Source organism: Eublepharis macularius, chromosome 3, assembly GCF_028583425.1.
Source record: "Eublepharis macularius isolate TG4126 chromosome 3, MPM_Emac_v1.0, whole genome shotgun sequence".
Classification (NCBI taxonomy): domain Eukaryota; kingdom Metazoa; phylum Chordata; class Lepidosauria; order Squamata; family Eublepharidae; genus Eublepharis; species Eublepharis macularius.
Genome location: NC_072792.1, coordinates 71,065,081 through 71,091,814, shown reverse-complemented (window position 1 = coordinate 71,091,814; position 26,734 = coordinate 71,065,081). Strand labels below are relative to the sequence as shown.

Sequence of the window (26,734 nt, the reverse complement as noted above, 5' to 3'; positions counted from 1 at the left end):
TCTCAAATGCTAACCACTTTGGCTCATTGCTTCTGAGTAATACATAGGATAAGGCTACTACTTGCGTATGAAGTAAACTCAATGAATGAACTTGAATAAGCAGGAGTCTTGTGACATCTTACAAAATAACAATTTTTTATATCCTAGCGTAAACTTTGTCAGACGCAGGTAGCTGAATGTTACCGTGAGGCCACCCTACGTGCAGCTGAAGTATTACGACCGAAACCACGAAAACTGACTCATGAACAAGCCTTTAAGGCGCCACAAGACTGCCGTTCATTTTTGCAGCAACAAACCAGAACGTCACGCCCGCCCAGCGACAAATTAAGCGCGAGCATGCCTAAGAAGCCCGGAACCCTACTAGACGCAGCTGCAATGACGATGAGAGGCAGGAGGGGGGCTGCAAAGGCGTGTCTCGCAGCATTTAAACTCACACAAGACTGCTCAGCCAGAGAACAACCCCGCGGTGGAAGGCGCCAGCGCCAAAAGTCCTCCGGCTGGTAGGGGGCGCTGACAGACCTCGCAGGCAGCGGAGAAACTCGCGCGAGCGAAGGGTATGCCGGGAAGGGCGAGGAGGAGGAGTTTTCTGTATCCTTTCTTCCCTCGGAAAGGCCGCAGCGGAGCCTTGCGCGGTCGCTGTCGCTAGAAGCGCGTCACCGTCACGTTCCCTCGGCGCGTTCCTTTCCCCTTCCGCCTTTTGCCTCAGCCGGGAGCGCCAGGAAGGCCGCCTTTCTTTCTTCGTCGCCGTCATGCCGAAGAATAAAGGTGAGGCCTCCCGAGCTCCCCCCCCCCTTTTGATGCTGCGTGCCCCCCTCCCCTTGCCCGTGACAGCTGAAGGGGTAGTTGCTGCCGTTGGGGGAGGCCCTCCCCTTGAGGCCCATGGTTCCTCGATGTTTCTTCCTCTTGTATGAAAGTAGCAGCCCTTTTACTGCCGTTACTCGGCTACTCACAGCCCGCTGCCTTGTCTTTCCGTGTGTGAAGCTCTACTGAGTTCAGGGGGCTGTCTGTGAGTTGAGAGGGACCTAGGAGGGTTTTCAGACTGTGGCTGTTTTGGAACCTTTCCCTCTCTTCTCCCCCTCCCCCGCCCCGTTTTTTATATTGGAGCACCGCGGTAATGCATGTGTGTGTAGAAGGGCCCTGATTCAATTTATTTCCAAATAAAAGGCTTTCAGATAGCAGGTATTCAGGAAAAGTGCTGTCAATTGGGGAAGGTGTTGCTGAGCTAGGTGGGCTAATAATTGGAGTCAGTATAAAGCAACTTAAAGGTTCAATTGCTATTCTATGGCTTGTTGCCTGTGATTCTGTGGGTTTTGAATTTAGTTCCATGCTGGGTGCACATCTGATAGAATCCTATTACAGCTTTAAAATGCTATAACAGCTCTAGTTTTTCATGATTGCTAATAATGTATCTGAGGGGAGAGACACAGGCAAGGGAAACACTCAGAAAATTACATTCAGTAGCTGTTTTTAAATCAGCAACTTTTTTGTTAAAGAGTTTCTTATTAGGGATAGGCATACATGTTTATGGTTAGGTATATATTTTCACATATGTTGTTAGGCTGAAGTACTCAAGATGGATAGCATTAAACTAATTAAAGAATTTTAATTTTAGACTGTGATCTTTGAAGTGTGTGTTTTCTTGCTACCTAGAATACGCTGAAGATTAATATTTTTTTACTGTGTGATGTGGATGTATACAGTTCTTGGCACTAGAAAATTATAGGTTCGCAAAATAGTTGGATCTTTGTCAGAGCCCAAACTAAAGTTATTTTGAACAGTGAATTCAGTTGTCTTACTGATCACACATTAGTAGCTCAGACAAATAATGACACAAGTATTTTTGAGTTCTAATTTAGGGACTGTGGCTATATTTTTTTTTCTTATGGGACATTTGCAGGTATTTTACAGCACATCTGTAAACTCTACTGTTATTGTGACATCCAGAGAACATTTTCAGAATCATGAATTAGCTTTAATTAACGATGAATACAGTTGATTAGATGGTAACTTTAAATGTATTCCTGAGATATCTGGAAACTGCATCTGTTTTTACTTTATATTTTTGCAAACCATGCCTCTCATTTCCTCAACACTGAGTTTTGTACTAGTTTTCAAAATGTGGCTAATAGCTCTCTCTGTCTCAATTTAGGTAAGGGAGGTAAAAACAGAAGAAGAGGTAAGAATGAAAATGAGTCTGAAAAAAGAGAACTTGTATTCAAAGAAGATGGACAAGGTGAGACTCCTCTTATGAATTAAAGATTGGGTAAATGACAGGAAGCAAAAAGTAAACATAAATAGTTCTTGCAATGGAGGGAGGTAAGCATTCAGGTCCCACAAAGATCAGTATTGAGGTCAGTGCTATTTAATTTGTTCATAAATGATTTGGAACAGGAGGTGAGCAGTGTAGTGGATAAGTCTGCAAATGACACAAAATTATTCAGGATGGTGAAAACCAAGGCTGATTGTGAAGAGCTTCAGGAGGATCTCTACAAATTGGATGAGCAGGCAATAATGTAGCAAATGAAATTCAGTGGTAGGTAAGTGTAAGGTGATGCACAATGAAACAAAAAATTCCAGTTTCAAGTATATTAACTTGCTGAGTTGGAGACAGAAAGAAACAATGAGGTTGTGGTGGAGAGCTCAATGCAAGTGTCAATCCAGTGTGTCACAGCAGTGAAAGGGGGGAAGGAAAGGAATTGAAAATAAAATGTCCCTGTATATATTTCTGGTGTGGCCTCATTTAGAATAATGTGTGCAGTTCTGATCACCATATCTCAAAAGGGACATTGCTGAGCTGGAAGAAGTAGAGAAGAGGACAACCAGGATGATTAGGGGGTTGGAGCACCTTTCCTGTGAGGAAAAGCTCAAGAGTCTGTGACTTCTCCATTTAGGAAAAAATTTACTAAGGTGGGGGGCATGATAGAGGTTTATAAAATTAAAATTATGTACAGCATAGAGAGCTTAAACAGAGAGAACTTTTCTCCTTCCAAAATACTAGAACTCAAGTCAAGGGCATCCAGTGAAGCTGGTGGGCAGTAGGATTCAGGATGAATGAAAGGAAATATTTTGGAATTCACTGCCAGAAGATGTCATGATGATCAAAGGCATAGATAGCTTTAAAAGGGGGTTAGGCAGATTAATGAAGGTATATCAGTGGCTACTATCCGTAGTGATTTATCAGGTGGAAGGCAAGCCCTAGCAACAACAGGGAGTCTCGGTGGTTCTAGGATCACAGCCCAAAGTCAGAGTCCAGGATCAGGTAACATAATCCAGAGGAAAAGTCCAAAAGCAGTAAAGTTCTGGCTACAGTGTTACAAGAGTTAGCAACAGCCATTGAAGGCCATTGGTGAAATAGTCAGTAAGACTGCAGACAAGTTGATCCCAAACTGGCTTCAGCCTCACCATAGCTTTATGTAAGGATTTTAGCTACAGGTCATACTGGGTTCCATGTTAGGCACTCCTTCACAGACTAATGAAGAGTAGTGGGTCCTAGATCCTGCAATGACTTAGTGGACTCTTCTGGCATTTCCTCAGCAAGAGGAAAGCCTCAGCCCGCCAGTTGTGTGTTCCTGCATCTGTTCCAGGTCTCTGCCCTAATTCCTTGCCTTCAATGTTTCTGGGGTCCTATGAGAGAAAAGGCAGATCTAGCAGCAGGTGAGTCCATGCTGGATCCCCCTGGCTCATGGGGTTGTGCTGGTGCTGGCTCGGGTTCCTTTGGGAAGGCCCTAAGGAACCTGCCTCACAGAGTCTGCCAAAGGTTGGGGCAAGTTTTCTTCCTCTGATGAGGGCTCATCTTCCTGCTATAAACCAAGGTAATCCATGACAGGTGAATAAAGGGAACCTCTAGATCACAGGCAGTAAACCTCCGAATCCTGGTGCCAAGAGGCAACATCAGGGGAAGGCCCTGGTCTCTATGACCTGTTGACCCTCCAGAGTGATTAGTTGGCCTCTGTGTGAGACAGGATGCTAGGCTAGATGAACATCTGGCCTGATCCAGCAGGATGGTTCTTACATTCTAATTTATTATGGTTTAGATACAGATCTCTTATTTTTGCAGAAGTACTTTCCCTGTTGAAGTGGGAGGTTGCTTACCCCATCCTACTGCAGCTTCCACACTCAGTGTTCCTGGGAGTCCACTGATTGCTGCCCCCAGGAGCAAGGTGTAGAACAGCAAGCTGTAACATGAGGGTGTGATATACTGCCATACTCTGTAACATAGGATCTGTCATGGCCCAGTCTGAGAGTGAGGTCTCCTCTGGAGGAGAGGAGCCTCGTGTAGCCAGCCAGGACTCCTCAGGAGAAGAGGAGCCCTGTGTAGCCAGCCCTAGCCCTGATTCAGCAGAAGCCAGCAATCAGGAGCAACAGCTGCTGGCTGATCAGAGCTTGCAGCCAGCAGCTGAGACACCAGCACCCTCTAGCCCCTACACCACAGGGGAAGCTCAGCCAGGGACTTCTACAGGTGCAGCGCAGCCAAGAGCCTCCACCCCCCCAGGCTCACCCACGCCCAAGGAACGCCGCAGGCAGCGCCAGAGACTGGAACTGCAGGAGAGACGGCGCAGTGCTCGCCTCTTGAGCCAACGCCAGCTGCTGGAGAGTGATGATGAGTAGTGTCAGGATGGAGCCCCAGCAGCTGGCTGAAAACCACGCCTGGCTATAAGAGCCAGTCTGGAGGAACTGCCGGGCGTGGAAGCAACGTGTCTATTGCCTGCAACCACTCCGTGTTCTGTGAACCTTGCCTGTGCCTGTGCCTGCTTTTGGACCTGACACTACCGGTAAATGACCTTGGATTGCACCTGACCTTGCTCTTGGACTCTGGACTCACTCCTGGCGTTATCTTGTGCTCTGACCACCGGTTTGACCTGGCTTTTGTTCTTGGAACTCCCCTCAGACTCTGCCATTAAGGTTTGGACTTGAACCACCCTGCTGGGGCTGGCCCAGCCCGTGACAGGATCAAAGTACTTGTTTTTTATACAATAAAGCATGTAGTCATTTTGGTTAATATTTTTAAATTATTTTGGTATGCGACCTTGATTATGTTTGCAGTGTGACAGGTAATGTAAAGCATTTGTTAACAAGATTCCTCATAGGCAAGTTGTGAAATCGTTAGGATCTATTGGAACAAATTGTCTAAGATATCTGAATGCTTTTTTTTTAAGACTAAGCCTTGCTTTCATAATATTCTCATCTTGGTTCTACAGCAACCTTTGTTCTGCCACCGGTAGAGTTCATGAATGATTTTTGGTTTGCTTAATCAAGATTTATACAAGCGGGTTAGTGGATCCAGGAGTCCTATGATGCTCACTGCAGCCATCAATTTGCAACTTCAATTTTTGCTCAGTAATCCTTTCAGCTTTACATAGTCTGTGACATATCAATAGTTGTCTGTTCAAATCTTGTTTCTGATTTTAATAGCCCAGTACCCTTTAGATGAGCAAACTAGAAGCTGTAGTGGTATGTGTATCTCTTGGTTCTTCTATGCAATTGTCTTGACTGAATTGGTATGTAATTTCTTCCAGAATATGCCCAAGTAATCAAGATGTTGGGAAATGGCCGACTGGAGGCATTATGTTTTGATGGTGTGAAGAGGTTATGTCATATCCGAGGAAAGTTGAGGAAAAAGGTACGTTCAAGTTTCTCTAGAATGTCTTCAACTGTAGATGAGTATACAAATCTATATATAATTCTTATCAGAACTTTTAACAGCTTATGTGAGATGGCTAGAATGCTTCTTAAAATAAATTTACACTCAAGTTTGTTCTTATCCTTCCTATACTTTTCTGAAGCTACCATTATTAAGTTGATTTCTGAGTTAAAACTTCTGTGGTCTCTTGTGTATCCTTGATTTACTCTTAAATTCATCATCCCCTGCTGAAGATTATACCAGCTTCTTCAATGAAGGTTGACAAGATCTGCTGTGAATTTCCATGTAACTTCCCTTGGCCCTTTCCCTTTCATTTCAAACTGATTCTCCTCTCCACCTTCAGTCTAGGATTAATTACCTTAATTTGCTGACTGTGCTTCCATATCATTTATCATTCTTTCCCCCCCTTTGTCATGCTCAGATTTTTTCCAGCTTGTTATCCTGTTTTCAAGCACCACCTCTTATTATCATTTATCCTCAATAGTCCTTCCAGTACATTGTAACTGCCCTTACAAGGCTCTTAAGGGGGCGGGGGAGCCTTCCATTTGATTAAATCAAGAGATTCTGTCACATTTGCCTTGGCATGTACATAACTTTGACTTAATCTGCTTTTCGGGCTTCCATGATCCTTTCCCTTTTCTGTTTCCTTTTCTTGTTTTACTTTTTTTGCTTCCTTTTGACCACCCTTTGTCCCCATTGCCATACTGCTTAGCTTAAATAATTACTGCTTTCTGCTTGCACTATCTGTGGATGATCACATTTATTACTGCTGGCTCTGATAAGATCTACAACTTCCCTAATTCTTTTACTTGCGTTCACTCTCATCATTTCTGCAAAGTGATTCACTGTTCCTGGAGCATTCTCATCAGGACAGAGAGGAAAACAGCTCTTCTTTGCCTTTAAATCCCAACCCAAGATCTACTCCAATAGCATTTTTCTGGAATCAGGTAGCCCTAACTTAGGCAGGATATAAATATTGTTAATAATGTCATTTTACCTTCTCTTATGATTTTCCCCTAACCATTTTTCCCAACCATTAACTTTAAATTCATGATCCTTCCCCCTCCCCACTTTTCTGTTTGCTGGAAGGTCTTTTGAATTATGACACTTGTTGTTGTTGCCCCTCCCCCCCAGTCTGGCTGGTGCATCTCTTCCTTCACCATAGAGCTATATATCACATTCTCTTTTACCACAATTTCCTCTACTGGCTATGGTCAGACTTACTCTTCTGCAAGGACATGTATCCTTATTGTCAGGAGTGCAATAACTATGCAGAAGGAGGTGATGCAATTTTTCCTGGGTTCTAGATATCACGCTTAGACAGTGTTACTTTGGATTCTTTGTTCCAGTATACATGAGAAGCTTTAACATATGAGAAACTGCATGTGAATTAAGCTTGATTAATAATGTTACATCATATTCTAGTTCAACAACTGATATGTATTCTCAGGTGAAACTAATCAGCCTAGCACAGTTGTATTTCTTCCTGAAGATGAAACTTGCTAACCATAATCAAACTTACAGATAACTTCAGGTGGGCAATACTGAGACATACTGAATTCAACCAACCAGGAGGCAAGAGAAGCTGGCAGTCTTTGAGAAATAAACTTAGTGCATTTTGTTAACTTTCTGCAAAATCTTGGCTGTTATTAATGTTCTAGTTAAAAGGAGCAAGGATTTGTAAAAAAATTTCAAATGCTTATTTGTTTTTAGGTTTGGATAAATACATCAGATATCATATTGGTGGGTTTAAGAGACTATCAGGTAAATATTATTTGCTTTGTTTGGGATATGAACTGGAAGTTCTAAAACATTGATTTGAGTCAGTAATATTTTACTATAAGCACATCTTTTATAGAGAAAGTACGACTATAAGATGCCCAAAAGAATCCTGTGCCTTGGTATACATCTTATATACTCCCCATTTCAAAGGATGTATTGCGGAGAAGGGAAGTAGATTAGCTATTTGTGTGAAGCTATATGTATAAACACAGACTGTTTAAAGCCCAAATTACTCACACTTTGCAATTCAAAGCAAGTTGTAAAATACTTGGATCACAGACTGTCTGCAAGAGTTTTGCTATAAGATTCCGTAGAATCCTGTTTCCAAGCAGCACAGCCTTCACTGAGAGATGCAGGTAATAGTGGCCAAGATCTGGCTTGCTAGAACCCAGCTCCACTGCCTGCATATTGGAAAAAAGGCTATGGAGCATGATAATAAGTAGTACTAAAGCATTTCCTCAGTATTGTTTTGGCTCCCCCACCCCTTTCTGCTTTGTGCTCACTTGTGACACGGGCTTCAACTTCCTCCCAAACCCTGGTACAGGGCAGAAAGGGGGAAAGAGGAGAGAGATCCAATAGCACAGACCCATCCCTTACGCATACTGCTCAGCATATTTGTGACAGGTTGAAAGTAGGGAAGAAAGGAAAAACAACATGCTTGATTTCAGTGTGCTCATCCTGGTGGTGATGGAAAGTGATGTCAAGTTGTAACTGATTTACAGCGATCCCTGCTGGGATTTTCAAGGCAAGAGACTAACAAAAGTGATTTACCATTGCTTGCCTCTGCAACCTTGGTCTTCATTGAAGGTCTCCCATCCAATTACTAACCAAGGCCAACCCTGCATAATAACATTAATAATATTCAATTTATATACTGCCCTTCAGGACAACTTAACACCCACTCAGAGCAGTTTACAAAGTATGTTATTATTATCCCCACAACAATCACCCTGTGAGGTGGGTGGGGCTGAGAGCTCTAGAAGAGCTGTGACTGACCCAAGGTCACCAGTGGCTTCAAGTGGAGGAGTGAGGAATCGAACCTGGTTCTCTAGATTCGAGTCCTGCTGCTCTTAACCACTTAGCTTCTGAGATCCATCAAGATCGGGGTTCCGGGGCTATTCAGGTTGAGCTTATTGTAGAGTAATTCTGTTCAGGAATACACTGTCATTTTAAGTTAGTAAATTATCAGTTTGACATAGTGAGCTTGTTTGGTATTAACATAGTGTTTGAATGTTGAAAATGTTTTACTTAAATATTGTAGTTCTTACTGTTACCATGCAGGGTATATGGGCACTATATATTTTATCATAGGGGGGATTGCACCACCTCGTGAGTTCATAGAAAGTGCAATTAGAACTATAGACAACTATCTCTCTTAGCCATCACATAACACAGGTTTCTTAATACAAATTCTACTACAAAAATGTATCAGTATTCAGATTCTTAGAAATGTAAACATGTTAAAGGTGCTTTGAATTTATGTGGTTTTATAAGCAGGATATATACATAGCACTCTTGCCTGTGCAAGAATGTATCACAGTTAGTTTCTAAAGTGCTAGCAAACTGCTTTTTCAAAATAAGCCTTTATAAGAGATGATACTGTAATGTCCAGATGGCAGTGCTTTAAGAATAAACACTTTTGAAATGTTACTTACAAATACTTTACTTTTTATAGGATAACAAGGCTGATGTTATTCTAAAGTACAATGCAGATGAAGCCAGAAGTCTGAAGGCATATGGAGAACTTCCAGAACATGGTGAGAATTTCTTAAGCACAAATCAAAGGAGGAGCAAGGGGGAAGATTCCAGCAAAATTCCAGTGTGTTTAATATAGTTCTCTTATAATTAATAAAATTCTTTTATTTAGCTAAAATTAATGAAACTGACACATTTGGACCTGGTGATGATGATGAAATCCAATTTGATGATATTGGAGATGATGATGAAGATATCGATGATGTAAGTATTGTTGTACTAGGAAGCATTCAGCCTTACCATTCACATAGTGGTTTTAGGAAAATGTACTGAAACCTTGAGACTTTTAATTTTAAAGTTGTGCAGGTTGCTAGTTACTTAGTATTTTATCTAGAGGTACTCCAGTGTCCATCCAAATGGATAGAAATTCATTTCCTTGCATTTGAGTTATGAGATGGTGCCTCGTTTGGTGCAGTTTTGGTTCCTAAAAACTAACGTTGTTGAACTTGCTAAGCCATGTAGAAATGGAAGCTTAGGTGAAGGTCTTAAGTTGCAAAACAAGTGTATCATTGATATCGTGTGAATTATACATGTCCTAAAAGGTCATAATATAAGGGCAGTTTTAATAAAATGGTAGAAGTCATACAGGAGGTCAAAAATCAAATCAGTTATGCATTTAATTGCTTTATGTAGTAAAGGTTATCTGAATTTAAGATTAATTGTCATCCCTCTTTTACTTACAGATCTAATGGAACTGAGAGGTATACATTCCAACTTTCCACCTCAAGAATTATTTTGTTTCAAGTCCCTATCTGTAAGAAGACTGAAACTGCATAACATTTGTAGTTACAGCAAACCTATCTATTGCCCAGTGTTTAAGTATTTATATTTCTTTAAGAAACAGATAATATTGGACTTGCAAATGAAATATTACAGCTATTTTTGTCTCTCTACCAATTAGACTTTTACATCTGAGTGTAAATACACTTTGAGCTCCCATGTTTGCTTCATCTGTTTTTGCCAGTAAACTTCACTAAACCTGTGTTCTGAAATTTAAAAAAAAATTGCTTGCCCATTAATTATCATGGATTTTGATTAAATACCCAATTCAGGTTAGTGTTGAATCTGCCAGTGCAATGTCATTTCTCATTATTCATTAAACCTGAGTTTGTAAGGTTTTGATAATTGCAATGGCCAGGGGTCTTCATTAAAGTTCATAATGCCTGGATATTCCTTTTAAGTTTAGCTGCATGTTATTTTTATACTGGTTTTGATATTAAATTTCCTCTCTTTCACAGATAAACTTGCCATAGTGGAGAAAGAATAAATTTTTAAAATTATGTATGTTTGAACTACTGTTCTGTATTTGGTAGTGGTAATGCTAAAGTTAAACACTGGGTGGCACCAAATTTAAATTATTCATTGATTTGGAGAACTTGTATTCTTTTCTTGTAATTAAACATTTTAAAAGGTTAGGGTTGCCCTTGCAAAAATAATGGTAAACAGTTGTGTTCATACGTACTTAGAATATTTTTACAATACAAAGGAAATCTTATGTTAAAAAGTAAAATTTTATTTTAAACTTAAATTCTACAAATTATAAGATACAACTGGAGAGATGTTTTAGTAGTCTGATTCGGAGTATATAAGAGATTAATGTGAAGTTTTAAAAACCTATCTCAAATTAACAAGATAGATCAACTAAAGGAATAAGCGTTTCCAGTATGAGTGGGAGTGGCGCACCTAAAAAGTTCAATAAAGACTAACATAGTCATATAAATATTAACAACTTTGGACTGGGTTTGTGTCTCTAGTGTTTCATCTTTGCAGTCTCAAGGGGAATTAAATTGCTATTTCGTAATGCATTTTGTATTATAGTTTTCATATGAATACTGTCAATTCTTAAATTTTATTATGCTTATAAAGTTTAACCAAGAAAACTATTTCAGAAGTGAAAGCTTACTTAGCTACATTTGGTTTCCATACTGTGGAATTAGCCTCCTTCATGTTGAATTCTTAAGGTTGAAGCCTAATGGATATTGAAGCTCTAATATTGTTTTCTTAATAAGTATTGAAGTAATTGTGTCCTTTCCAAGCAATGGATGGAAGAGCAGGTGTGTGCATGTTTGCTTATCATATATTTTAGGTACCTTGGCTTTTGGCCATAATATGATAGAACTGTTCAGGACAGGGTCTTGTTGAAATGAATGGGACTACACAATTAAATTTTATTGTTACGAAGCCTAGACTTTTCTTAAGAAAGTACCCATTGTGTAGAGACCTGGAGTTACTGTTTAACTACACCAAATTCATTTCTGATTATAGAACATGTCATTAGCACAACTTGTAGCATTTTGCCCTATGAACTGTGAATATTCACAGAATGCTTAACACTGACTAGAAATTGGGGATTTGTGCAGGTTTTTGTATAAGGATTATCATTTTGGCTGATTTTAATCCCTTAATTATTACTAGTTAAATCCCTTTAGCCTTTTTTAGGGTACTAAATCTCTAGGGAAAATGAGATCAGGAACAATGATAAATTGTCAACAGTTCAAAATCTTGTTGATCCTTAACCTATGCTGTAAAGTTAATATTTGACTTGGGTTCAGCCTTCTGCTGAAACTGCTTATCAGCTTATGATTTTCCATGTAATATTTCTGCACGTTTGAATGAAGAATACAGGTTCTGAATGCAAAATCTGAAATCTTTATAAAATTACCTAATGTCTGTTTTATCACTTTTAGATATAGTTAATCAATACCGACTCTACTGATAGCATTTTCTACAGTATTGCATAACTAACATCATAATCCATGTACATCTTCTAAATGTTGACCTAAGAAAGTAATATATAAATACACAGAGCCAAGGAGAAGACTGATGATTTGAGATTTTTCATCTAATTGTAAAATGCTCATTTTTGTTGTTTTTAAAATATGAACAGGTAGGGGAGAAATAAGTTACTACAAAACTATTAAACTTGCAAGTAGAGAGATGGTATAAAGATGAATTGTTGGGCTGTTGAAGATTTGCTGAATATGGGGTATAATGAAACCAAGCAGCATTTATATTTATAAACAGACTAGGAGTTTTGAGAAAAGTGTTTAATAAAACAAATAGCGTATTACCTTGTGTATATATGTAGCCTCTTGGAAGCTAAAAGTTTTTGCATAAACGGGCCAATCTAGAAGGTAAGAAATGGTATTTAATAGGAAAGTCTGTAAACTTTCATTTCTGTGAAATCTTGTTTGCTAAAATAGAAATCTCTCGCTTGTGAATTAATTTTATAGTAACAAAGATGTTGCCATAATATAAGCGTATGTTTGCTGTAGAAAGATATGTACACATGCTTTCCTGTGTAGTTAGATCATGTCCTAAAACATGAATGCATACATAACCATATCTTCAGAACTTAGAAAAATATATGCAGTGTTGCTGATGCATTTGTTTATGCTTCTATTTGGCTTGAGTACAGAAGCTACATGACAGTCCTCTGAAAACTTATGATACTAACAGAAATATTGTATATGTACCACCAATACATTTATGCAAAAGCACTAGAACGTCTTTCCATCTTCATGTTGTAAATTTTCTATGACTTCAGGCCATGCATTCCATCTTTTCATGGTAAAATATTTTTCTCCCTGCCCTAGATAATACTGAAGCAGTGCTGCATCTTGTTACAGCATGATAACTTGGAAAAGTCTCTCATTACTGCAATGAATGTTTCAATTAATCCCAGAGCCTATTGCAACGAACCAGTTCTGGGTCTCTGTTAATCTTAAAAGGCACTTTAAAACATCATTTTATAAAGCAATTAACACAGATTGTTGGACTGAAAAATAGGAAAAACGTGTGGTTGTATCTCGTTCACCCCGTGGGGCTTATTTATGGTAGCATGCGCTACATAAGATTTTCATAGAAAGACACTTCATGTATCTGCAATGGTCCAAAGCAAAACTCATAAAATACCAATCAAAGTAAAAGTGACAGGGGGAAGGGAGAGTCCTCTTGGGTCATGGCAAGGCCTTGTCTTAGAAGCATATTGTGTCAACTGCAGGTTTAAGATAGTACCTGGGTCAAGTTTCAGAACAGTGGAAGCATTCAAGTGAAAATACAGAGGGCAGCAGTTGATCAAAAGTGTCTCTATGAACAAACAGAACAGTTTGGTCCCTTAAGAGGCATTGGCTAAAGCAGATGTGTACTATTGTAAATACAATGGCTACAATATAATGATGTTTCCCAGACAGGAGTTTGATCTACTGATGGGGTTTGTTTTTTCTTTTGGAACAGTTACATTTTTTGCTTATGCTTAGGCCACTGGTGCAACCTGTCATTTTAAATCTGCATACCTGCTCAGCATTTCACCTGATGTTTGTCTCTCCCCTCCCCAACATTTAGGTCCAGTAGCACGATAAAGACCAACTAGATTTCCAGGATATTAGCTTTTGAGAGTCAGAGCAAACCTTTTCTTGCCCACAAAGAGCCCCCCCACACACACCTTAAACAGCTTCTCACAAGAAAACATTTATCAACATTGACATGAACTCTGGGTCCAGGGCCTGCATCCATATTAACTCCAGCAGCACAATCACTGGACCTAACAGCACCATACCATCTTGGGCTTATTCACTTGTTAATCTTCCAATATTGTATATGCCACCAAGTGTCAGCCACTCTATTGGACAAACAAGTCAGTCCCTTTGCAAAAGAATGAATGGATGGACACCTCTGATACAAAAAATCACAACAATCAGAAACCAGTGGGAGAACATTTTAATCTGCCAAGATGTTCCATCGCTGACTTAACAGTTCTCAAGCAGAACAACTTCAAAGGAAATTTACAATGTGAGATGGTTGAAATTGAGTTCATTTGCAAATTTGCAACAATGAATCCCCCAGGGCTAAATCGGGACATAAGATTTTTCTTGCATTACAGATACTAATTTTCTACACTTCGCCCCCAGGCTCTGTCTACAGCATGTATTATAGCTAGCTTTCTGACATTCTAATTTACAATACCCCCTCCCCCTCCTCCCCCGGCCTGGATTATAAGGACCCCTTCCTTTTACCCACACCTCATATCTGCTGAAGGGAGCTCCAGCTCTCGGAAGCTCAAACCTTGGAAATCCAGTTGGTCTTGAAGGTGCTATTGGACTTGAATCTTTCCCTTCTACTGCAGACCAACATGGCTACCCACTTGAAACTATCCCTTCCCCAAGAGTCTGATGAAGAGTTCTGGATAACTTTAAAACTTGCATGTTGTATCTTTGTGGCTGGTACTTATAAAAAGGTATCATATGGGTCAAGACGTACAGGGACTTCAACTCTTGAGTTGTTAAAGTGGAAAGAGAATCTTGGAAACGTATATTTCAACTGGTGAGGGGCAGTCCAACTCGGTTTCTTACACTACATGAAATCTTTGGAGAGTTTCCATCCTTCAATAAGTGCTTTTGGGGGGAGTGGCCGGAAAAGCACTGCATGTACATAAATGTGTATGGCTCTTTGGATTTCAGCATCTACCACCTTTGTAGTATTTGTGTTTAATATATTCAGGGAAAGTTTATTTTTCAAACACATCGTTCTCTCACCTTTTCTCCCTATCCATAATATTTACAGGAAAAATGGGGAAGAGGGAAGTTGTGGTTCAGATGTAACATAGTTGTCTACAATTCTTGAAGCTAGGAATTTATCTTAACAGTCTAGAGTCCAATTTAACTGAATGCCCTGAGTACATATCCATCATGCAATTTCAATGAATATAGCTGTTGACACAAAGGCAAACAGTACTTTTTGCTATTAAGTGTTGTTGAGCCTGGTAAGAAAAGCAAGTATAGCTTTATGATGCTTCTTCATGCTTCTGCATAAGCAGAATATTATTTTACCATTTATTTAAGTATGCTAGTCTCTGCTATAGAAGACAAGTGATAAGATTCTTGCACAACTGGTGTAGATATTCCTATTTAGTTGAAAGTAGGATTTATCAAAATAATTTATACTCTTTGCTCTACCACATAAGTAAAAGTTTTAGGTTGGACAGGTAGTGTAAAGAGGAAATAGTTGATGAAGGAAGAAAGTGCTAAATGCAAAGGAGAGTTGATGTGGAAAGATGTGCATTCTGAAAGCAAAAGACAGGATTTCCATACTTTAGCAGAAAACACGTAATCCATGTTATTAAAAGGAAGTATAGCTTGTAGAACACTTTGAGCAGGAAAATTTTTTAGGAGTGCACTATTAATGCGATGTATAAAATTTGTGACATGTAGGCATCCAGAACTATAGAATGAGAAAAGTTTTCCATTGAAGTGCTATGACCCGTACTAATTTACTGCAAGGACCAGGGTTAACAGCAGTAGAAGTCAATAGATACTTGGTTGGCACCTGGGGGTTACCAGCTCTCAGGTGTGGCCTGGAGTTCTCCAGGAATTGTAACTGCTCTCCATTAAATAGATCAGTTCTGCAGGAGGAAATGGCAGCTTTGGGAGCAGGACTCGCATTCCCCACCAGCTCACTGCCCTCACATCTCCAGGAATTTCCAGTTGGGGTGTGCTAAGAGAAATGGTGAAGTTGGAAAGCATAGTAGAGTGGAACCTTGTTTGAGGATAAAATGGTTGCCCAGTTATAAAGTGGGCAGAGAGACTGATACAATTAGGATGTAGAAAATACAGTGACTGGGAAATTTTAGCAGGGGGTGAGAGGGTGCAGAATAGCCTCAAAAATGCCTTATGAGAGTTGAGAGGACTGTGTGGACAAAGACTAGAAGGAAAGGAAAGTAAGTGTTAAGGAAAAATTTCTTTAAAGGTACTGTGTGTTCAGATTATATTTCCCCATAACCATCACTTACTTTGACCAAGACACAGAAAGCAGTGATCCAAGGAGATGAGTTTTATCATAAAAAATTCAGACGCAGATGCCTTCATTAAGACACATGCATTAAAATAGTCACAGCAGAGAGTCATATACTTTTTACAGTTAATTGTTTACAGAATAAAATATCAAAGGTTAACATAGGGTTTAAACAATTCTTTGAAAATGTTGTCTTAAACAATTATGGCACCTGATGGGTATGGGTGACAAGACAGTAAACACTTTTTGATATACACATGTAAAAGGGTTTGGCGCTGTCTCTTACAGTTTGGTTTTACAGACTGCTTTTCTAAGTATATTTTGGTTAGTGGAAAGGAAAATAGAAAACTTGTTGACATTCTACAGCTACAGTGAGGTTACATTGACTTCTTAACACTGATAAGATACCACCGTTTGACTAATTAAGAAATATTTTCCAAATGTATGTGCAGGCCTACTTCAATAGCACTCATAATAATGAAAAATTATAAAATTCCCTAACAGAAAGATTCTCAAAGTGAAGGGGGCAGGAATAAAGAAAGCAAATAGCAGATCAGTCCAGGTTAGGGATACTAGCTGTTCGTAAAATAGGGGAGCTAAGAAGGGTATAGAAACTAAGCAAAACGTAGTCTGGCTGGTAGCTTCGAATACTTATTACCTCTTTACTTCCAGTACTAACGCTAAATAAACACTAAGTTCTGCTATGAAGTCATACAATGAGCCCTATTTCTCTGAAGAACACACCTGCGCCAACTACCAACAGAGCTTTAGGCCTCGGTTGCTAAAATTTAATACTCCCATTTAGTTGTTGGGAATCAAAAGATGTATCAAATGAATGTGAGGTGCCAAGGTAAACTTCTAGAACCGATGGAGAATCTGTCTGGAAAAGGTAAGAAACGGCACTCGCTCCTTGTAAGAAGCAAAGCAACGAACCCGTCCCGGCACACTTCTGCACCTCGTTTGGAGCCGAAGCTGCGACGACGAAGGAAGCGCCTCTGCCCCAACACGTCTCTTGGCGCTGTTCCCCCCACCCCCGGCGCGGCTTAACTTCCCGTTAAGCACAAAGGGCGAGGTGTTAAAGCCAAGGTGACGTGCTACGGGGTTTAGAAACGACAGCCGAGGAGCCCACGGGAGAAGCGGAGTCTTTTCCTTCTTTCTTCCCAAGTGGGAACGCGGCTTCCTTCAGGCGGTGGAGGGAGCTGGCGCGTCCTCGAAGAGCCCGTGGAACGAGGCGCTGCTGCCTGCCTGCGGCAAGAGGAGGGAACGCGAGCGGGTTGCCACACGTTTGCCAAAGTGTAACGAAGCGGAGCAGGGAGGAGGGAAGAGGGAACACCTGGGAGGCGCCACGGGCGTTGCGGATGCGCCTTTGCTCCCCAATCCAGCCTTCCTCGCTCTCGCCTTCTGCTCGTTTCCCGCCTCTCCGGTTCCACAGGGCAGAGTCAGGTGCCGAGCTGGAGCGGACACTGCGCCTGTGCAGAGGCGGTGGTAACAGCAGGCTCAGCATTGTTGGCTCCAGCGCCCGAGCGCGGCGGTAGGCGCCAAAGGGAGCGGAGCGAGCCAGAAGCAGCGCGCTGCAGGGCGAAGATGGCGGAGCCGGGGCCAGCGCGGACGTCTCCCTTGTACCACCGGGCGTCAGGTAGGGCTTGGGGGCGAGGTGCTGGTCCTCGTGGCTGCATGGGTGTGGCTGGTGGAGGGCACCTGCTGTCCGAGCCAGGCGGTCCGGGCGGCGGGACTTGACGCCCCGAAGCGGGTGTCTCCCCCCCCTCCGCCCCGCCTCTTGAGCGCTGCGATGCGCTGCTGCCGCGGAGGGTAGCGGCAGGCAGCCTCTGGAGAGAGCCGCTGTGTGGCAGCGGGATTTATTGGCCGGGGTGGGTGTGCGCCTTGGCATTTGGCAGGCGTGCTTGTCGGAGTCGCTACACAGTGGAAGCTGGGAAGGTGCCAGAAGAAGCCTGGGGAGGCTGCGGGAGAGACAGGAACCGGGGTGTATATTGTGAGGAGAATGGCGTGAGGCCTCACCCTTGGGAGATCCAGGGAAGACGTGTGGACGAGCTTTGTTCCCGGTGTTTGGGCAAGGTCAAAGATAGAGCCGAAGAAGGGGAGGTGGCCCTTTGGGGTGGGCAGTCAGGGGTCGCGCCGCCGGCATCCTCGCCCAGTCGTCGCTAAACTGGCTTGCTGATTTGCTATGTCAGACAAGCAGGAGACAGCAATATGATGAGGGGAAAAGATTGCTACAATTTATCCGTTTCAGCACCAGAAGAAAGCTTTGAATGCTCTGATGACTTGCTGTCTGTCCCTGGTGGTTGCAAAACAAGGTTTTGCTTGACATTCACTGAGGGAATAGTATAAAAATGTAATGTCCTGCCACTGAGAACCTAATGTGACAGGGTTAATTATGCACCAGGGAAAATGAGTATTTGAATTTGTAAAAATAATGCTTTTTAAAAATAATGTCTTCACATGTTTGTTTCTGTCTTCAAACCTGTTGGGTTGGTCTTGCCACGCAGATCCAGGTGGAGGAGGCAATTACACAATCACTGAATATGTTGCTAGATACTTGGGGCGCTGGTGTTAATTAAGGCAGTGACTGAGGTCACTATCCAGGTTGTAGCTGTGTTTGGATCCGCCATACACTGGCATGAAAACACAAATCCAGAAAACGGACAAGTTTCCCATTTCTTCCAAGATTATTATAGAAGTCTGCCCTTTCAGTCCTGTAAGTCACTGAGGCTCCGAAGGCCCCCAAGAAAAATGATTCCTCACTTAGGTTTCTTAGATTTGGTGTGGATAATATTTGCTGTATTATTTTCACAAGAGTACCTATGTTGATCTTTGATAGCAAGGTGGCACCCTACTGGTTTAGAATGGCGTATACTTTTGTAGTTAGCAGCATTTAACTCTGATCTGGCTCCACATCCTGTACAAAGTTTTCAAGGGCATGTTACACTACTCCCTGGATGTGTGTGACAGCTACAGCTGTCATCAGTTTGTACTTGACTGTCTTGCTGCTCAAGCTTTTAATGACTCAAAACTATGTACTTCACATTGGTCAGCGATTAAGTGCTATAACTTAGCCAAAATATTGGTTAAGGAAGTAATTCAGCATCTCCCTAAGGGGAGCTAGGGAGATTTAGATTGTGTCATTTCTAGATATGCATATATACACATTATTTGTTTCTGATCAGTGAGCACTAAAGAAAGAACATGCCACTAAGATGTGACAAATCAAGAAACTGTGTAAAGAAATTTGGATTCAAAAGTTTGAGTGTCAAACAAAATTAATTTAACTTTGTACTAAATATACTATTTCCAGGGAACATCAGGAACTCTGTTAGGGAAGAGTGCATGGCCATCTAAAGCAAATTGTTACATATTTTTGAGGACCCTGTTTTATTCCTTTTCCTTAAAGGCTTAGAATTAAGTTTTGGATGCGGCAGGTTTTTTTAGTGGATGATCCAATTTATAGTAATCCATAAAACACTATTTCAAATGTTCTGTGTGGATCACACATGATCATATCACCTCGGTTAGAGTATTATTGTTAATATCTGCAGTATGAGCTGCCAGAAGAAGGAAAAAATGTTGTAAACCTTCATAAGCATTAAAGTTGCCAAATCTAATGTGCTCAATGGAATCATAACCTTTGGAGATGAGAATTCAACTGAACTGGAATACATAGTTATTTTAGCATTTGGTTTGAAATGCTGGGTCATTGAGTTTGAAGGAGAATGTTGTACAGAAAAGGAGTACAGGCTGTACGCTCAGCTGATATTTCAAATACAGAATTTTGTTAATGAAATGCATGTGTGTGAAACTGACCAGCTGTAATAAATGTGTGGTCTGAACGAGAGCACATCTCAGTTTTTGTATTTCACAGCAAATCCATCAGCTGTTGCAATGTATTAGGAAGAATTTTTTTATTTATTTATCTATTTATTCAATTTTTAGCCCTCCCTCCTTGCAGATGAGCTCAGGGCAGGGTACAATAAAATACTCGGTAACATTTAAAAACATATAAATACATTTAAAAATCCAAGAACATGAATACATAGAACAGCATCTCAAAACGGTGGCTCCTTCCAATTTCCCCAATCACAATGTAAACACAAGGTGGGTGGGTCCACAGTTAATAATATTCTAGTGACTTTGTTCATGGGGGGGGGTGACGATTTCATCACCTCCCTGGTGGGACACCAGTAGGGAGGCTCCTAAAACGATCAAAGACTGGCCTCAACCATATGCCTGGTGGAACAGCTCCGTCTTACAGGCCCGCCGAAAAGATATAAGGTCTTGGCGGGCTTGAGTGCCCTCCGACAGAAAGTTCCACTAGGTTGGGGCCAGGACTGAAAATGCCCTGGCCCTGGTCGAGGCCAGCCAGGCTTCCCTGGGGCCAGAGACCACCAGTAAGTTCTTATTTGCTGATCTTAATGCTCTCCGGGGTACATATGGGGAGAGCCGGTCCCGCAGGTATGCTGGTCCCAGTCCGTTTAGGGCTTTAAAGATATTGTATTTCTGTATCATAATGGCAGGTATTCATTCAATTCAATGGGCACTTCACTGACCTCTTCTCTAGTATAGCCAAATTTGAATTCACCAGGAAAAAAACGATGTCTAGGAAAAGAATGATGAGGGATGGGTAAGGCAGGTGTGATGGGGAGACATAAGGGTTCATCACAGCATTCTAGTCCACTACTTTTCTATTTTAAATTTTCTCACTCCATCCCACTTTGTACTTGTTCTGCTCAATCTATGTCCTAATACATCAGTCATGCTACTATCGCATGTAGTTAGACTCTGAGAATCATGCAGATTACTTAAGGGGTTTTCTTTGCTCTTCTTTTTCAGTTCCCCGCCCCCCAACTGAGAACTGAGGGATTGCAGAAATACTATAAAGAGTAGAACGAAAACATTGTTTCTCATTTTATTGAGAAAAGAATCTGGGTGTAACACTGCCAGCTTCCAATATCCTTACATTTAAGAACAAATTAACTTTGTGATATAAAGTTTTTGCACTTACCCCATATTTTGTAGCTTTATGCCAGCAAGGAGACAACATCAGGCAAGATACTCAACAAGAGGTTTTGTTCTTCTGTTACAGGCCCTGTTTTACTTTCTCGTCCATCTTTCTCCTTTCCTTCCTCTCCTCCTCTGGCCTCCAGGGTCTAATCCACCTAGCAACAAACTATAGTCTCCCTAATGGGATAAACTTCCAAATTTTAACAATGTGTTAACTTGTAAGGCAGCTATTAAAACACAACCCCATGTTTCTCTCATCTTTCTCTTCTGAAACAGTGTTGTTTCCATTGCACGATTGCCTCTGATGTCTCATGCTGTGCTTGCATAGTCCCATGTGGTAATTGTCATCCCTTTCTCTTTGGACATTACAGATAGATGGAGTGCAGCTTTTATGCGGCAGTAAGACCTTGTCAGTGTGAAGGCAGGGCATGCAATCTGACCCTCATATGATATCCATTAGGTTAAATACTGTGTGTGTAACTTATGTGAAGCTTTCATATATAAAGTTAGCTTTTATCACTTTATCTCTGTGATGAGATATGCAGCCTTGCTGAGTTTTCAGAGCTCTTTGGCAACAGTCCAATAACATGCATGGCTTCCCTGTCTTCTGTGAGAAGGGGACCTTTGATTATGGGCAAGAATATACCCTCTTTCAAATTTTCACTTTCCAGTTGAAAATGAGAAGACGTTACACAGTTGTGGTTCTCTTATTGTCAGCATACGAATCTCTATTGTATCTATTGCATAAAGTCTTAACATGGAGGTGTATTCCACAGAGAAAGACTGCTTTCAGCGTCTGCCCTTCTGAGGAAGTCACAACCTTTGTGCCAGCTCTATGCTTGGGTTATGATTTTTTTTTTAAAAAAGAAAGTAATAAACAGTTGAGTGTTCTTGAAATAATTTTGACTCTTTGGGGCTTGTGTGACAACTGGAATCTTTGAGTTATTGATAAAAAATTTAATTTGTTTTAGAGTAAATTATTCAACTTCCGGTAGACATATCATCCAATTTTGTATGTGAAAGGTTGGTTTATACTTGTACATGTCTTGACTACTAACAGAACGATGCAAAGTACCATTCAGTAATGTTTGATCCAATACCTGATTTTTGCAAAAAGTTCTTCTGAGTAGCCCCTAGGAATCACATTACTTGTGACATAAGGCAACACTTGGTTTGCCTCCATGGTTATGTTGGAAACACAGGCTGCTGGCATGTGTACGGCTGGATTAAAGAACTAGGAAACATAGTAGCATCTTCAGTGAAATCTAGAATGACCAGACCAGTCCCATTGTCACTATTTCTGTGCGTCAATAAGGAATCAAACCATCAAAATATTTTGTATTGTTTTCCAGAATACTATGTATATAAAAATATACGTATACGTATACGTATACGTATACGTATACGTATATGTATATGTATATGTATATAATAAACACAACACCTTTTGTTTTAAAAGCACTTATGCAACATGGATATTACTTTTTAAAGAATCAATAAATAGCTTCCATATTATTCTCGTAGTACTCCTTTGTTTGTACATAGGCATAGTGGCCTCAGATCTCTGTCCTGCAGTCACATAGCAATGTTAAGGTTATAGAATTCCTGTTTTAGGTGACAAAAACTAGACCTTGGATGGAGCCAAGCTGGATGGCACTTTGCCATGCATTCCAGGGATCTATAAGTTGTAGTGGTCTAAAGTTTATTTTGGGGTGCAGATCTATTTAAATGTCATTAATATTGTTGGGATGGCAAATAAGGAACCAGCAACTGAAAATCAATGACCAAGAACAAGCTTAACAACTGCAGCTTTTCAACATTTACAGCTTGAATTTCAGGATTTTTCATCTCCAAATAAGTTATGGCTATATTTGCCAAGGAAGAAGCTAAAAGCAGCTTCTGCCTGCTTTTTCACTCCTTGCTGCAACATGCAGAGCAGCAGGTTTCCAGGTATTTCTGATTTGTTTGGTGGTTTTCTGCACCAAACATTTCTTGGAACATACAGCACTTGCTTGGAGATGCTCGTGTACTGTGGATGGACAGATAGTTTTACATTTTGCTGCAGAGCAAGGCAATCATAGGGTTAGTCTAAATGGCCTCTGAGTGTGAATATAAACAATAGCTTATACTCTGACTTAGGATGCTGCTTTTACTTCCTGAAGTTATTGGTTTTTCTGTCCTATTATAATGGGAGCAAGATTGTTCTATCTTGAAAAGAATTTGAGGGTGTGGCTTTTTCAAATTATTTTTAATATCTTTTAATTGCAGTTTGGGAGATATTCCATCCAACCTCTGAAGCTTCCTTTCTCCCATCAGAAAATAAAAGAGGAAAATATTCAAGGAATCTTTCCTGTTTAGTCTAGGTAATAGTAATAATCTATGGAGTACAGTAAGAGAATATTTGTCCAGTGAGTAGATAAGCATTGTTAAAAGATGCAAATTATTGTTGGCCAGACAGGAAAATCCTGATGTGCCTTGTTGTAGCTATTGTTCAGAGCAAACAAGGTCAGCTTCATAAAAATGAAAAATATGACCAAGTTGCCCAAGTGAACTGTTCACATTGGTACAACACAATAGGACATAGAGGTTGACTTTTAACTCATCTCTTCCTGTCTTCAAATGCAACAGATGCGACATCATGGAATTCATCATGTGATGGTAGAGATCAGTTTGCTGAGATATGAAGCAGTTTGTTCAAAATACTGATTTCCAATTTCTTATCACAAAATAGAAAAGTGGGTGTGTTGTGATTTTCTCCAGTAAATTTGTCTATAGTCAATATATTTAAATGACCAAATTAATATTTCTGTAAGTAGCATGCATTAACTCTGTGCACAGAGAAATGTATGTGCTTGCTCTGATAATACTCCCCCAACACTGTTTTATTATAAATGTAGAATTCAAAGAACTGTGTAGATCTGAAATAAGATGCTTTTTAAAAAACTTCATACCATTCCCTCCACACACTCCCACATACCCAATATCTCAAGCTATTTTTGAAACATATGATGAGACTAATGTTCACCCGTGAAAATTCTTAGCTCAGAAAAGGGGCTTATCGAGAATGAAATGTTTCACAAACGTTTCCCTGTGTAGCTGGTGTTCATAGCCCAAATTGCTGCTTTGGTATCATTTTAATGCATCTTTTACATTGTTTTTAAAATACGTTTCTAGCCCAGGGTTTCCCAGCCAGTGGGTTGCAAAGCCTCTGAAAGTGGGCCACAAGCTAGCCATCCCTAATGGCCACCTCTGCATTGCTCTTTTTATCTCCTCTTCATCTATGCCAGTTTTTCACATTCTTGCTTTCTCCCATCCTTTACAGAAATCATAAGGTGGGGAAAGCCATCCAGAAACTAGCATCTTATTTTTCATTTATTTATGTCATTTATAGTCCACCTTTCTCACTGAGACTCAAGGCGGATTACGTAGTGTGAGATCAGGACAATCAGTAACAGGACAAGGGCAGGCATTTCCATGCAGTGTCAAAGACATTCCCATAAACAATGTCATAGGGTAGATGAATACAAGTTTACAGAAACATAGCATAACGTGAAGCACAAGCAGTATATACGAGTACATATTCAAAGCAACAGATAATATGTAAAGCAATATAATGGTGGAGCCCATGGTTCCCAACTCATTGGCGAAACATCTGAGACCCCCTCCCTACAATACTGCCCTCCTATCTGAGTAAAAAAGCCTTTTTGAATAATACAGTTTTGCATTGTTTGCGGGAAACAAAGAGCGTAGGAGCTCTCGTGACTTCCTCAGGCAAGCTGTTCCATAGGGTAGGGTCCACCACAGAAAACGCCCATGTACAGGCTGCAGTTGATTTTGCCCATGTGCAGGCTGGCACCTCTTTAAATGTGTATCATTTTCCTATGTAGAATAATATTTCTGTTTGGAAATTATCATGTGTAATCTCCATAAGAACCAACTTCAGTGCTTAATTGAGGCAAGGCTTTGACCTTTTGGGGGGAGGGGCTAAGACTGGAAACAGTGTCTTCCATGTCATACATTAGTTATTTTTTTCCTTTCACTGCATCTGCATGTTGATTGATAAAGAATCCAGTAAAATGTGTCCTGATGGTTACTAGAGTGAGTTTCTTAGAACCATAGAGGGAATAATCTGAAATGTAGCCTTCATATACAAAGGCTGCGTACTTAGGAATATTATTTGACTGGAGTTCATGGTAAAAAAGGTAAAGGTAGTCCCCTGTGCAAGCACCGAGTCATTACTGACTCATGGGGGGACATTGCATCACAACGTTTTCTTGGCAGACTTTTTACGGGGTGGTTTGCCATTGCCTTCCCCAGTCATCTACACTTTACCCCCAGGAAACTGGGTACTCATTTTACTGACTTTGGAAAGATGAAAGGCTGAGTCAACCTTGAGCCGGCTACTTGAACCCAGCTTCCGCCAGGATTGAACTCAGATCGTGAGCAGAGCTTGGACTGCAGTACTGCAGTTTACCACTCTGTGCCACAGGGCTCTTGGGGTTCATGGTAGGATATGACATTTGTTGATTTTTCAAAAATGTCTTGTTGGCCACTGTAGAAAATGGAATTGTAGACTAGATGGGTGCAAGGTCATACTTCACTTAGGATGCCAGAAAACCTTCGGCCTGCCCTGGATGGGTCACTGTACCAAGTGAATTTGGACTTGTGGATCACTATATCTAAAAGACAGGGAACCACTGTTCTAGCCTGTAACTGTTATGCAGATCATTTAAGCTGCTCAAAGTTTTATGCTCTGAGGTTTTATGCTGTTGTTGGCTGGGTTTAATGGTTTGTTAATTTTAAATTATATAAACTTTATATTTTTTGTTTTGGACTTTCTAGAAATAGGATTATTAATAGTTTCTAGTAATAATCTCATAGGCAGTCAGATTTGGATATATGCTGCTGCTGCTGAGGATAACTCACAGCAAGAGTTATGCCTATTTGGGAAGTGTTGCCCTCGCTTTAAATAGCTTTTCCTTTGCAGACCCCCCTGAAGAAGAGATCCCTCTTCAAAATCTCTTCAAAAAGAGTCCAGTAGCACCTTTAAGACTAACCAATTTTATTGTAGCATAAGCTTTCGAGAATCAAGTTCTCTTCCTCAGATGCATGGTACAGAAACTGGTCAAATATAGAAGAGGAGGGGGGAGGAGGGGAGGAGAGAGAAGATGCAATTAGTGGGGGAGAGGCATCCTCCCTCTCCCCCCCTAACTGCATCTTCTCTCTCCTCCCCTCCTCCCCTCTCCTCTTCTATATTTGACCAGTTTCTGTACCATGCATCTGACAAAGAGAACTGTGATTCTCTAAAGCTTATGCTACAATAAAGTTGGTTAGTCTTAAAGGTGCTACTGGACTCTTTTTGATTTTGCTACCACAGACTAACACGGCTAACTCCTCTGCATCCAAAATCTCTTCAGTTTCTAGAGTACTTTTCTATGTGGCATTGGAATGTTTTTATTTGAGAAAAGCGTATCCAAAGTTCACCAAACTAGTTCCAGTATTATTTACATCCTGGCCACACCATGTTTATTTTCAATCTTTTGTTCTACATGGCACTATGCCTCAGCAGGATGTAAGCAATGATTGCATATTTGAATGCTGTACCATATCAAAACACCTTGCAAGTAGACCTTCCTTGCCCCTATATTCTAACTCTCCAGGGGGAGAGAGAAGAACAAAGCCTTCAGTCATGCAACTTTCCCCATTTGCATTCTCAAGTGATATAGTCTTATGCTGGCTCTATTACATTCTACT

General features: G+C 40.7%; 2 protein-coding genes across 4 annotated transcripts in view; both read left to right on the top strand.

Annotated features, from left to right (window-relative positions):
• Window positions 1-581: 581 nt before the first annotated feature.
• EIF1AX (eukaryotic translation initiation factor 1A X-linked) lies at window positions 582-10,907 on the top strand. 2 transcript variants are annotated; one of them, XM_054973643.1, is made up of 8 exons: window positions 582-765; window positions 2,150-2,233; window positions 5,517-5,620; window positions 7,355-7,405; window positions 9,099-9,180; window positions 9,291-9,382; window positions 9,862-9,879; window positions 10,417-10,907. In XM_054973643.1, the coding sequence occupies exons 1-7, from the start codon at window positions 750-752 to the stop codon at window positions 9,865-9,867; spliced, it is 435 nt and encodes a 144-aa protein (XP_054829618.1). In that variant the 5' UTR covers window positions 582-749; the 3' UTR covers window positions 9,868-9,879; window positions 10,417-10,907. The 2 variants fall into 2 exon arrangements, with proteins under 2 accessions (XP_054829618.1, XP_054829617.1); XM_054973642.1 differs by having other exon boundaries at window positions 9,862-10,907.
• Window positions 10,908-17,300: 6,393 nt separating this feature from the next.
• MAP7D2 (MAP7 domain containing 2) overlaps window positions 17,301-26,734 on the top strand; it is a 96,384-nt gene continuing 86,950 nt past the window's right edge. For both annotated transcript variants that reach the window (XM_054974095.1, XM_054974094.1), the window contains exon 1: window positions 17,301-17,603. In XM_054974095.1, the coding sequence (XP_054830070.1) occupies window positions 17,552-17,603 (52 nt within the window). In that variant the 5' untranslated portion in view covers window positions 17,301-17,551. The remainder of the gene's footprint in view (window positions 17,604-26,734) is intronic.